Below are 14,138 nucleotides of genomic sequence, written 5' to 3'. Positions count from 1 at the left end.
ATTCAGATTGTTGATCTCCAATGTTCTAAATATTTCATTCATTCAGTCTTCCAATGCACATTTTTTGAATACCTACTACTGTAGGTTATGGGAGAACCAGGGTGCAATGGGGGGAGGATAGGAAGATGACAAAGACAAAGGTTCTCTCTGTCCTCAGATTTCTTATCTAAGTCTCTTATAAACCAGTGGTATCTGCCTTCCTGTAAACTCAGCCTTTGCTTATTTATAGAGCCTGATGTAGCATCCAGTGATGCCACAAACATTGAATGTAGCATCGAACGAGATGGAGATAGCTACGTAGTCAATGGCAAGAAATGGTGGAGCAGTGGTGAGTACTCAGATCGATCCTTTGTGCTAGACGCTGTCCTGAAAGAATATGATACACAGTAATTATTATCACAGTGCTTTAAATTCTGCCTTAGCATTTTTAAATTAAGAAATAGTTGATAGGCCCTGGCCAGTTGGCTCAGTGGTAGAGTGTCGGCCTGGTGTGCAGGAGTCCCGGGTTCGATTCCCATTTGCAGGAGAAGTGCCCATTTGCTTCTCCACCCCTCCCCCTCCCCTTCTTCTCTGTCTCTCTCTTCCCCTCCCACAGCCAAGGCTCCATTGGAGCAAAGTTGGCCCGGGCACTGAGGATGGCTCTGTGGCCTCTGCCTCAGGCACTAGAATGGCTCTGGTTGCAACAGAGCGACACCCCAGATGGGCAGAGCATCGCCCCCTGGTGGGCATGCGGGAGTCTGTCTGACTGCCTCCCCATTTCCAACTTCAGAAAAATACAAAAAAAGAAAAAAAAAGAAATAGTTGATAAAAAGAAAAGTAATTTTAAAATAAAATTTTTTAAAATAAAATGTTTTGATTAGGTGATTTTTTTTTTTTTTTTTCATTTTTCTGAAGCTAGAAACAGGGAGAGACAGTCAGACAGACTCCCGCATGCGCCCGACCGGGATCCACCCGGCACGCCCACCATGGGGCGATGCTCTGCCCATCCTGGGCGTTGCCATGTTGCGACCAGAGCCACTCTAGCGCCTGAGGCAGAGGCCACAGAGCCATCCCCAGCGCCCGGGCCATCTTTGCTCCAATGGAGCCTTGGCTGCGGGAGGGGAAGAGAGAGACAGAGAGGAAAGTGCGGCGGAGGGGTGGAGAAGCAAATGGGCGCTTCTCCTGTGTGCCCTGGCCGGGAATCGAACCCAGGTCCTCCACACGCTAGGCCAACGCTCTACCACTGAGCCAACCGGCCAGGGCTGATTAGGTGATTTTTATTTTAAGAGCAGAAAATGTATTTTACAGTTTGTGAAAGATAAAATTCATATTAGTGCACAATATTTTGACCATTGTAATTTCTATCAAAACTGAGTTTTAATAGGAACACACCACATGGACTCTAATAATTTATATATAATTGTTTTCAAAGAGAAACTACATATTATTAAAAATAATTTATTGTGGGACATATTTTCTTTCTTTTTATTGATTTTAATTTATTGTGTTTACATAGATTCTAGTGTTGCCCTGAATGCTTCCCCCCTCCCCCGTATTCCCCTCAACACCTCCCTTGCCCCCCTCCCCACAGCACCCTCCCCCCTTCCCTTCAGCTTTATCCCATCCTATCATCCCCTTTCCCTCTGTTCTCTTTTCCTCTGGTCCCTTTGATCTCTCCTCTGTCTCTATTCCATTCCTCAGTTCACACTGTTCATTGGATTCCTCAAATGAGTGAGGTCATATGATAATTTTCTTTCTCTGCCTGGCTTATTTCACTTAACATAATAGTTTCCAGGTCCATCCATGTTGTCGCAAAAGGTAAGATTTCCTTCTTTTTCATGGCCCCATAGTATTCCATTGTGTATATGTACCACTGCTTTTTAATCCACTCGTCCACTGACAGACTCTTGGGCTGTTTCCGGATCTTTGCTATTGTGAACGATCCTGCCATAAACATGGGGGTACATTTCTCCTTTTGAAACAGTGCTATGGTGTTCTTGGGGCATATTCCTAAAAGTGGGATAGCTGGGTCAAAAGGCAGTTAATTTTTTTTTTTTTTTTTACAGAGACAGAGAGTGAGTCAGAGAGAGGAATAGACAGGGACAGACAGACAGGAATGGAGAGAGATGAGAAGAATCAATCATTGGTTTTTCATTGCGCGTTGCAACACCTTAGTTGTTCATTGATTGCCCTCTCATATGTGCCTTGACCGCGGGCCTTCAGCAGACTGAATAACCCCCTGCTGGAGCCAGCGACCTTGGGTTCAAGCTGGGGGGCTTTTGCTCAAACCAGATGAGCTCGTGCTCAAGCCGGCGACCTCGGGGTCCCGAACCTGGGTCCTCCACATCCCAGTCCAACGCTCTATCCACTGCGCCACCGCCTGGTCAGGCCAAAAGGCAGTTAATTTTTTAATTTTATGAGGAATCTCCATACTGTTTTCCACAGAGGCTGCACCAGTCTGCATTCCCACCAGCAGTGCAGGAGGGTTCCCTTTTCTCCACATCCTCGCCAGCACTTATTCTGTGTTGTTTTGTTGATGAGCGCCATTCTGACTGGTGTGAGGTGATATCTCATTGTGATTTTAATTTGCATTTCTCTAATGATTAGTGATGTTGAGCATTTTTTCATATGCCTGTTGGCCATTTGTATGTCCTCTTTGGAGAAGTGTTTATTTATTTCTTTTGCCCATTTTTTTATTGGATTGTTTGTCTTCCTGGTATTGAGTTTTATAAGTTCTTTATAAATTTTGGTTATTAACCCCTTATCAGATGTATTGTCGAATATGTTCTCCCATTGGATAGTTTGTATTTTTATTCTGCTCTTATTGTCTTTAGCTGTGCAAAAGCTTTTTAGTTTGATATAGTCCCATTTGTTTATCTTGTCTTTTATTTCACTTGCCTGTGGAGATAAATCAGCAAATATATTGCTGCGGGAGTGGCACATATTTCATTGCTTAAAAATACAAGTGTTTAAGTGAAAAATAATCTTTATACATAGAAAAATATACTGTTTAGTCAACTCTCAGTAATAGGCTCGCATAAATGGATGAACCTTTTTGTTGATTGTTATTCTCTCTGAAGTTTTATGAAATCACTTACAAATTAAGAATCAGAAAAAGAAAAATAGATTAAATTTTGCGGTATAGTTATTCAGGTGTTGAATTATGCAGGTAAATCATTCTTATATAATCGAAAATAATTATAAATGCCCTTTAATATAAACCTCTTTAATACTGATTTAGGCCATGGCTGGTTGGCCTGGCATGTGGATGTCCCAGGTTCAGTTATGAAAGGCAGAAACCGTGGGCCCAAACCAAAAACACGAGGCTAGTGTGTTCCAAAAAGAAAATTTATTTTAAAGCACCTGGGTGCAGGCAGGCTGAGACCAGCAAAGGGTGTTGCCCCAAGGGAGGGATAGGGCAGGGTTTATATAGATTAGTCAAAGGGCTTTGGGCAAAGGCAGCTGATACTTAAAGATTTCATTTATTGATTTTAGAGACTGGGGTGGTGGGAAGATTGGGAGGCATCACCTTGAAGTAGTTGCTTCTCGTATGTGCATTGACCAGGCAAGCTCGGGATTTTGAACAGGTGACTTCAGTGTTCCAGGTCGATGCTTGATCCACTGCGCCACCACAGGTCAGGCAGGCAGGCCTACATTGTTCTTAAGATGGTTGCTGAGTAGCCATTTTATCTACCAGATTCCCAGTCAGGGCACAGAGGAGAAGTGACCATCTGCTTCTCCACCCCTCCCCCTCTCCCTTCTTTCTCTCTAGCTCTCTCTTGTCCTCCTGCAGCCATGGCTCGGTTGGAACAAGCTGGCCCCAGGTGCTGAGGATGGCTCCATGGCCTTGCCTCAGGCACTAAGATAGCTTGGTTGCCAAGCACTGGAGCAACAGCCCCAGATGGGCAGAGCATCGCCCCATAGGGGGCTAGCTGGGTGGATGCCGGTCGGGCTGCATGTGGGAGTCTTGTCCCTCTGCCTCCCCATTTCACAATTAAGAAAAAAACTGATTTAGATGGCCTAACTTAGAGTGTGATGTTTTTATTACTTATGCCTGTCATTACTGTTTTCCAGTAGTGTTCATTTTAGTTTTCATGTTTTATGCATTGATTATTTTGTTTTCTTTTCTTGGCTTCTACCCTACCCCCTTCCACATCCCAACGTCTTCTTTTTTGTAAATTGCCACCAGAGTGTCAGAGATTTGAATTTCAAAATAATGCAGATGTTTTTCTCTGAGGGAGAAGCATTCATGTGTATCCAAGCAAGACACTAGGCAGTTTTACATTTAAATGCTTAATGTACTGGTTGGCTCTGTAGGGACTTCAGAATCGAAAGGAATCTCCTCCACATTTTGTCTTTGTCTTCTCCAGGATCCATATTTCTTGGCAACTTTCATAATGTAGTTTTTAAAAGAGGATCCCATAAAAACATATAGGATTGGGTTGAGGCAGCTGTGGAAAAGTGCAATGCTCTCTGTGATTTGGATGGCAACATCCATGCGTTTGCTCATGTCGCAGTCGGTGATCAGGAAGTAGATGATGTCGATGGCTCGGCAGAACTTGACAATGTTATAAGGCAGCTGAGTGACAATGAAAACTATAACCACTGTGAGCAAAACTTTGAGGGGTCGAGATTTTTTAATGTCTGGCATCTTGATGAGTGTCCTTGCCGTGATAAAGTAGCACACTCCCATAATAAGAAAGGGTATCACAAACCCAATGCAGATTTCCAGCATTTGAATTGAGGCTTTCATTGATGTTTGCAGGTGGTAGGGAAAGATGGGAATGCAATTGGCCCTGTGATTTACTGTATAGAAAACCAGCTGAGGTATACTCAGCAAGATGGCAGCCGTCCAGACACAGAAACAGATAAGCCAGCATGGTTTTCCCGCTCCTGAATGGCTCAAGGGTTTAGTTACTGCCCAGTATCTGTCTATGCTGATACAAGCCAAAAACTGCATTCCAGAGACAAAGTTGACTGTGTACAAGGCTGCAGTGACCTTGCACATGATTCTCCCTAAAACCCACCCGAGAACTGCATTAACTGCCCAAAAAGGCAGAGTGAATAGGAGGAGTAAGTCCGCTACCGCCAAATTCAGGATGTACACATCTGTTTTGGTTCTCTGCTTCTTGTAATAGGCATAAATTGCCACTACTGTCGAGTTTCCTGCAACTCCAATGATGAAAGCTATTGTGAAGAAGACAGGCAGGAAAACTTTTGCAAATTGTCTGACATCTTCTTTGATACAGATCACTTCATAATGACTATAGTCATAAGTGCCATTTATTTCATTGTCTTCATAATAGTAATCTGCTGACTGGTTGTGTTCCAAAGCCATGGCTGCAATCTAAATGGAAAAAAAAAATACAAGACATTTATTTTAAAGTTGCTTAAAAGGAAACATTTTTTATCTAGCATATGTTTTGTTCTCTTACTAGAGAGTAGATTGTTGCCATAACATGCATAAGCCTGAATCTGCTGTTCTTTGAAATTCTTTAATGGAAGCCACATTGGAGTATATCCCCAAGGCTAATTTTTCAACCTTTGTTTTTACAAGGCTGTGTGCAGGAATTGGGATTTACACAGAGACGCTAAAAATAATACCCTGAGGAATTTTCTTAATCATTAAACCGTAAATAAAAGTCACTACTTCTCTTATAAAAATAGTTTTTTTTAAAGATTTTATTTATCCATTTTGAGAGAGAGAGAGAGAAGTGGGGAGGAGCAGGAAGTATCAACTCCATATGTGTCTTGACCAGGCAAGCCCAGAGTTTCGAACCAGCGACCTCAGCGTTCCAGGTCAACACTTTATCCACTGTGCTGCCACAGGTCAGGCCTTATAAAAATAGTTTTTAAAATATGAACATTTAGTCACACTAAAAGGAATAAAAAATGTTATAATTTTTACATATACAGGTTTGTGATTATTCTGCAGTATACTGACAAATAAAATTATTTTAATTACTTAAAATCAGCTTATTTTGTTATTTATAACTTTATTTTAAAATAAGTTAAATAAGCTATCTCAGCATTTCTACTTAATTTCATTAGTTGGTATTTATAAAACAGTCTCTCTGGTTAGCTTTCCTACAATCCTGTCTCTATGTGCTTCTTGTCACTACTATTAGGGAGCTCCTTCATTCCACTAGCCACCAAAGTCTTAAGCCTACACAATCCTGACTTCTCTCTTACCTTCATCTGTGATTTCCAGTCAGCCCCTAAATTCTGATTTTACCTTCCCAATAGCTCTCAAATCTGTCTTCTTCTTTTAATCTGTGCTCTTTGGTACATCCACCCAGTTGGACCATTGTTGTTCTTACCTGGTCCACTACAATATCTTCCTAACTGGTCTCCTACTGTTCTTATTCTTGGTAACCACCTTCTTGTCAAGCACACCTTGATTCCTGCCACCAGAGTGCTCTGTCTCTGAAATGCCAGTCTGTTGCCAAGAAGTCCCTGCTTAGCTCCTCGCCTGAAAGACAAACCTCTTCACCTGAAAGATGCAGTTCCAGCTCCTTAGCATGATCGACAAGGCTCCCTCCATAATATGGTGCTGCCCACGGTTCCTGCCACATCTCTGCTGTGGGCCCCAGCACCCCAGACAGTAATAATACTGAGAGCTAGCAGTCTGCAAACACACCCATGCTGCGGCACATGCATACATCAGTACTTGTTCTGTCCCTTTCCTGATATACCATTTCCTGCCTTCCCTTGAAGGCCAGTTCCTACTCACTTAACTTGGATGTCACTTCCCCAGAAGACTTTCCTGAACCAAAAGCTTTATATATATACCTCTCAGAGAACTCACCCCATCCTATGGAAAAGATGTGTTTCCCAGACTACATTTTCCCCTCTATATTCTAATTAGGTTTGGGTCCAAGCCCCCTACCAAAAGCCCCAACTAGCCAGGTGGAACTTAGGTGACCCAGTGCCAGGGCAGTCCCCATAACTCCACCTGAGCAATCCTGATTGGTATCTTACTTCTGCCTGGCCCTGGGGCATCCTGACAGTCATCCTCTCCCCCATCATTTATTTGAACATTTCTTCATCAGCACCATCCTCCCTCCCCCATTGTTGAAACCGCCACAGGTAACAGAAGTTTCCCCCTTGCAGGGAGAAATACAGCCAAACTCAGTCCTGTGCAGGCTGAGGCTTTTCATCCTCTCACCGCTGAAGCCACTAGGGTCTCAGCCTGTCCGCAGATGCATACAGAAATATCTTATAAAACTCATCAGGCCTCTGGCAACCTAACAGTTCTAAGTTCCCTAAGATTGTGATTAATACCTATTGAGTGCCTGGCACACACTGATTGCTCAGTAAATATCTGCCAAATAAAGGTTTTACCAGCAGTTATAATGCTGGTACTCCTGTCTCCTCATTGTTATTTTACTATTTAGCTATTAATACCCAGTAGTAGTAAGATAACCTTATACAGAATTCACAGGTTTTAAAATGTATTTAAGAATGACTTTAAATATTTTTATTAGAGTACTGAGCTTGTTTTGCTTTTTCCTTAACCTTTATGTCTGCCTTCAGTTATTTTTGTCTTTGGAAGAATCCCAAACATTCCTATAAAATCATTTATGAAAATACTATCTTCAGAACAGCGTGACAACTTATAGTACATTTTCAAAAGAGTATTCTTATACTTGTTAATCTTTTTGGGAAGAGTAAAGTAGAGTAAAGAAGGACCTCCAAGGAAAGATACCAAATAAAATAACTTTTATTATGTAAAAATTAGGTGCTGACAATTTTTACATGATTACTTTTATCCTTAATGCTATTTGCAAAGTTTCAATCTGGAAGATTACTCTGGTTTTTGTTAATTATTAACATATATGAACTTTGTTCTTTCCTTCTCTTTCATCACAGAAATCTTGAACCTGATGATAAGGAACAATATGGCCAAATTTGATATTAAGAAAGGATATTTTAAAGTAAGAATCTTACTAAAAATGAGCATAAATAGAAAGGAGTAGGAATGGAAATTGTTTCCAGAAATAATCCTCTGGCAGATGAATAGAAACACATTTAAGATGTCTTTGTAATGATTATAAGAACAAAATAATTAGTGTTTGTAAAACAAAGCAAAAAGTAGTATAGCAAAACCTGTTTCTCATTAACAAAATTTCATAGGCAAGTAGTGGTATTAAATTAATATATTTTCTTCTTGCCATACTCATACTTGTTTTAAGGTTAAAGCATATAGCTGTTTTCAAATAGCTCTTTTACACACAAACATTTAGACTTATGCATCAACATAGGTAAATATACAAAATTTTGAGGCTTTTTAAAATACTCATGTCTAAGTTAGAATGAGGAAAGAAAAACCAACCTGTTTCAGTGGGCAGAGGAGCAGTCTTGAGTGCAGGGTAAAATCAAATGACCTCTTTAACTCAGCCTACTTTTGTTTTCGGTCATACCCCGCCTTTGTCTTGCATCCAAGAGGGCTTTCCTGAAATTTAACCTTTTGAGCACTTGATCTTTATGTATAACCATCCTGTGAAATCAAATCCAAGTTCTTAAGTATCCTAAACTACAAACCAGAAAGATTTTCATCTTGTTTCAACAACTGCAGGTCTTTCCAACTTTGCACTTAGCTGAAGGCAACCAGAAAGTGCCTGCAGCTTAGGAACTCGTTGCCAAGCCAAAAGAATTTCCCCAGGAGCATCAGGGCGGCTCACAAGCACTTGTACGTGGCAGCAGAGAAATGCTCTCTGAAGTTATATTGTCTAGGAAAGAAATCAAAATGATTTTTCACCCAGAAATTATCTTTTTGAAGACTAAATTATCAAAGTCTAAATTCTAAGTAATCATTAGGCATATATACAGCTTAATTTTGTTATGTCACATTAATATTTACTTAAGCTATTAGTCTCCTCTTTGCTTCACTGTACTCTACTATCCTTGGTCCCAGAGAATGCTTTTCCCCACGACTTTAAAATCTCTTGCCTTCTTGTAACCTTGATCTTCAAAGACCAGCCTCTGATCCTGTGTCTGAGTAGAATGTTTATTTTTCCCACGTTTCCAAACAAATGAGAAAGAAAACAAATTTATGCAGATTGAGCCTTTGTGGTTTATTTTAACTTGATTCTCACATTTGCATAACAGTTCTCTTATTTATTATATATTCATGTAAATCTAGGCTCAGCCTTCACCTGCAGAAGTTATTTCAGACCTATGCTATTTTTTCAAGCCGTTGATATAACTCGATTCACAGAGAAAAGGTTCTGCATCATTGGGGCCTTTATCTTCCTTCACCTTCCCACAGTATGTACCTGAGAGGTCAGTCAGATTCTCCTCCGGTCATTGAGGAAGAGTCATTTGCATGAAGCCAAACCAGTGTACCAGGAAAAAAGGTGCCTGGCTTGGTGGTGTTTGTCATTTTCTATTGTGTAAATGCTGCTGTCATGGCCAGTTTTAAGCTACCAACGTGAAGGAAAAAGGTAAGAAGCGAGCAGAATCTGCTCTCCTGAGCAGGCTCGAGCACACTCCTCCCAAAGGAGGCATCCCTTCGTACCACAGCGGACATTTTCATCTCTGCTGCCTTCTGAAGGACACGCTCCTAACGTTCTCCTTCCCCTACCCTCTCTAGACTCTCTTGTCTTCCCCCTCTCCTACCTCTTGTTCTTCTTGATCTGATACATATTGGGGTGGGAGGAAATGAATGAGCAACCTGCTACTGAATTCTTAGAGTGGCCTCCATCCCTCATTGCCACTCTGACCTTTCTCATAGTACTTGCTTGTTGGCTTGCTTGCTCTGCCTCACCAACTGCCTTGCTGTTTGAAAAGTACCAGGCACACTTCCTACCAGGGCTTTTGTACTGGCTCTTCTGTCTGCTGGAATGTGCTTCCTCTCCATGTCTGCAGGGCTCACTCCCTTATCTCCTTCAGGTCTTTGTCCAGTCACCACCTTCTCACTGAGGCAGTCCCTGACTTCTCTATTTAACATGCCCCTACTTATGCTTCCAATCCACCTTACCCACAGCGTTGGTCCTGTGCTCATGTACCACATCAGTTGGCTATTGCCTCTTGCAATTCTAGACTATAGTAGACTCTTATACTAGACTATAAACTTCATCAGTCGGTCCTTTCGTTGGCTTCTTCACTAATATATCGCAAATGCCAAGAATAGCATTTTGCACATTGTAGGTCCTCAATCAATATTTTGATTTAATAAATCATCCTACTTTTCTTTCTGATTATTATCTCATTTTACTTGCCCTTGATGCTATACTTTTTTTTTCAATTACAGTTGACATGCAGTAATATTGATTTCAGGTATACAGCATAGTGGTTAGACATTTGTATCTCTTAGTGGTGATCCCTTGATAAGTCTAGTGTCTGCCCAACATCATACATGCTGTAGTTATTACAGTGTTATTGATTACATTCCTTATGCTGTACTTTACATCCTCATGTCTGTCTTATCATCATCAGTTTCGTACTTCTTAATTCCCTCACCATTTCACCCAGCTCCTCGAACCCCTCCCGTCTCACAACCTTTATTGTGTTCTCTGTATCTATGAGTTTGTTTCAATTTTGTTCATTTATTTTGTTTTTTAGGTTCCACACATAAGTGAAACCATTTGGTATTTGGTTTCACCTGCCTGGCTTACTTCATTTAGCATAATATCCTGTAGGTCCAAATAGTAAGCTCTCACAAACAGTAGCTCTCGTTCTTTTTTATGGAAGAATAGTATTCCATTGTACGTGTGTACCACATCTTCTTTTCCATTTATTAATGGATACTTAGGTTGCTTCTATATCTTGGCCAAAATAAATAATGCTGTAATGAGAATAAGGATATTTTTTTATTTTATATATATATATTCCATAAATATATTTTCAAATATGTGTTTTGTATTTCTTTGGATAAATACCCAAAAGTGGGATTGCTGAGTCATGTGGTAGTTTTATTTTAATTTTTTGAGAAACCTCCATACTCCTTTTTTTAATCGTGCACACACATGCATGAGAGAGAGACAGACAGGAAGGGAGAGAGATGGGAAGCATCAACTTGTTGTTGCAGCACTTAAGTTGTTCACTGATTGTTTTCTCATATGTGCCTTGACTGGGGGGCTCCTGCCGAACCAGTGACCCCTTGCTCAAGCCAGCAACCTTGGGCTTCAAGGCACCGACCTTTGGGCTCAAGCCAGCAACCATGGGGTCATCTCTATTATCTCCCACTCAAGCCAGCAACATTGGAGTTTTGAACCTGGGTCCTCAGTGTCCCAGGCCAACACTCTATCCACTGCATCACTGCTTGGTCAGGTGTCAAACATTATCTTTAACAAGTGGAAATTTTATTGTAAAATGGTACTTAATTCATAATGGTCTTTTATTCCCATTTGGGTAAAATCCAAGTATTAAAGTTTAAGTATTTCACCTCAGGAATTCAATGGTGGTAGAAGAAACAGCCTTGAGACTTTGTGAGTGGCTGTGTTTCCTATTATATAATTGTTTATATCACTATGTTACAGACCACATCCACTTCCAAAGATCATGTTTCTTCCCTACCTTTCATCTTTCCTTGTGTTAGAGAATGATGTCATTTAATAACCATGTGGTTTGTAAGAGTCTAAGAAATTAAAATACATCAGTAAATATCAGGGAGATGTCATTTTCAGCCTGACTTAATCCTGGCACTTGAATAGTTTTGAAATACCACAGAGTCTGAATTAAAAACAAAATTCTTTTATCTATGCCATCTGTTTTCATTCATGATAGCCTGTGTGACACAGCAGATATTTAACTGTTTCTGGTCTATTCAGATTTCCTCTAACATATTTCATTTATGACATTTGCTATCCTGTTCGTTAATTAAAATAACTTAAAAGAACAAAATTTGCTTTAGAAGAAGGACATTTTAGCTACTGTACCTGCCAAATTCTGCTTGTAGTTGAGATGATATATTTAAGGATTTTTCTATTATGAAACATCAAGGTTAAATCAAAGTACTATATTTCAAAATTTACAACCTATGCATTCACTTTTACTTCCTCTACTTAATGACCCCAAAAGAAGAGCCAATTTAGAGTTTTGGGTTTTTTTTAATTGAACTGTTTTAGATTTAGCCAGGGAGAATAAAAGAATTATTTACCTTTTTGTTTGTTTTTTCAAAATTTACCATATATCTGAAATCTATTGGGCACTTACATAAAGCTGTGGTAACAAGTTATCATGACAGAAAGAACAAGGCAAGAAACTATTGGGAAATATTAGAGAAAAAAATATATTCTGAGTATTAGGCTTTTAACTATGGTTTAAGGAAATTGGAGAGATTTTACTTTTGATGGATTTAGTTTTGGTTATCTAGGAGTAAGATCCATGAAACCTTAAAAGATTTATCCAAAGTACTCTTGACTACCAGGATAGAAATTGAAAAAGAAAAGATTTCTACTGAAAATGAACCCCAAGTCATACCATTTTGTTCTACTGTGACTTTCAGAAGTATGCTCACTAAGGAAGCAATGCATTATACGGGGCAAGTGGCCTGGCCCTTCCGTCTCTGGGTCTTAAGGTTTCCTACGGCTAAAACCTCAAAAACCCCATATAGAAAAATATCCAGTTAAGAAACTGAAAGTGAGCCTCTCTGGAAAAAATAATCTTTATAATTTCTAACTAAGAAAGCATGTTTGCATATTATTGCATATCCAGGTTCAATCAAGGATAAAAAAATTCCCCGCAGCCCAGCATTTTCAGATAACAGATTTCAGTTAAGATCCATCGTGAAACGTCAGTGTTATCATTTGCCATTTGAATTGTCCTAGTGTACTTTGGGATTATGGAGTTCATTTTTCTCTATTAGCACCTAGAGAAGTCAGAGGGACACACTCTTGTAAAAATAAAACAGTAATAATTTTGAAATTCAGACATGTTTCAATAAGTAAGGATAGTCAGGTGGACTCACCGTCAGGAATATAACATCTGAGATTTTTAAAACGTAATTTTGAAATATGTGAATGGGGGAATCCTTTCTCATTAAAATCTGACAGGTGCATCGACGGAAACAGCCTTCTTCTAAAGAGAGTCCTTTTAGAGCTGATTGAAAAGTAGATTCCATTAAATTTGAAGGAACCCAAATTATAAGCATTGGTTTTTAATACAATTGCATTTTTGAAAATAAAGATTTTTAATTTTTAAGTTACGAGTCCTGAATACATTTCATTTTTATAATTTTTTAATTAAAAAAATCTTATTTCAATTATGGTTTATCTTCAATATTATTTTTTGTTAGTTTCAGTGGTATAGTAGAGTGGTTAGACAATATATACTTTACAAAGTGTCCCCCCTATATTTCCAGTACCATACTGGCACTAACATAGTTATTACAGTGTTACTGACTATTCCTATGCTGTCCTTTACATTCCTGTGACTATGTTGTAACTACCAATCTGTACTTTTTTTTTTTTTTTTTAGCAAGAGACAGAGAGGGACTGACTGACAGGAAGGGAGATGAGAAGCATCAATTCTTTGTTGTGGCACCTTAGTTGTTCATTGTTTTCTCATATGTGCCTTGACTAGGGGGCAGAGGGCTATAGCAGAGTGAGTGACCCCTTGCTCAAGCCAGTGACCTTAGACTCAAGTCAGTGACCACTGGATCATGTCTATGATCCCACACTCAAGCTGGTGACCCCACGCACAAGCCGGTGAGCCTGCACTCAAGCCAAGTGACCTTGGGTTTCAAATCTGGGTCCTCTGCATCCCAGTCCAATGCTCTATCCACTGTGCCACCGCCTGGTCAGGCACCAATCTTTACTTCTTAATTCCTTCACCTTTTTCACCCAGTCCCCCACTCTCCTCTCCTCTGGCTATCATCAGCCTATTCTATGAGTCTGTTTCTGTTTTAAAACAATTGCATTTTAATCTTAACTGTATTTTACTTTACATTTGTAATTCACAGTACAGAATAATTGATGAGGTTAGAAATTTAAGCTCTTGGTTTTATTGGTTTTAATATTTTAAAGTTTCTATGATTTCTAATTTTCTTATATGATTATATTTTGAGGTGATTATTGCATGCCTAAAACTTCAGGGAATACTAATGATAGGTACATGAATATGTGAGAAATTGTCACACTGGATAAACCATGAAGGCATGGTTTTGGCAAAGTTTCAAGGAAAGAACTCTTAGGGGTTGTTCCACTTATGGTGTG

The 14,138-nt window shown here is 39.7% G+C and overlaps 2 protein-coding genes across 2 annotated transcripts in view; one reads left to right on the top strand and one right to left on the bottom strand.

Annotated features, from left to right (window-relative positions):
- The window catches only part of ACAD11 (acyl-CoA dehydrogenase family member 11), a 98,599-nt gene that overhangs the window by 51,927 nt on the left and 32,534 nt on the right, over positions 1–14,138 (top strand). Inside the window, exon 13 of the mRNA XM_066350413.1 lies at positions 230–328. Coding sequence (XP_066206510.1) covers positions 230–328 — 99 coding nt within the window. The remainder of the gene's footprint in view (positions 1–229; positions 329–14,138) is intronic.
- On the bottom strand, positions 2,599–8,537 carry ACKR4 (atypical chemokine receptor 4). The gene is made up of 2 exons (XM_066350422.1): positions 8,315–8,537; positions 2,599–5,326 (listed from the first exon to the last, which is right to left on the bottom strand). Exon 2 carries the CDS (start codon positions 5,315–5,317, stop codon positions 4,265–4,267), a length of 1,053 nt encoding a protein of 350 aa, XP_066206519.1. The 5' UTR covers positions 5,318–5,326; positions 8,315–8,537; the 3' UTR covers positions 2,599–4,264.

This window comes from Saccopteryx leptura, chromosome 10 (assembly GCF_036850995.1).
Source record: "Saccopteryx leptura isolate mSacLep1 chromosome 10, mSacLep1_pri_phased_curated, whole genome shotgun sequence".
Taxonomy (NCBI): domain Eukaryota; kingdom Metazoa; phylum Chordata; class Mammalia; order Chiroptera; family Emballonuridae; genus Saccopteryx; species Saccopteryx leptura.
This window is presented reverse-complemented; position numbering and strand designations above follow the sequence as displayed.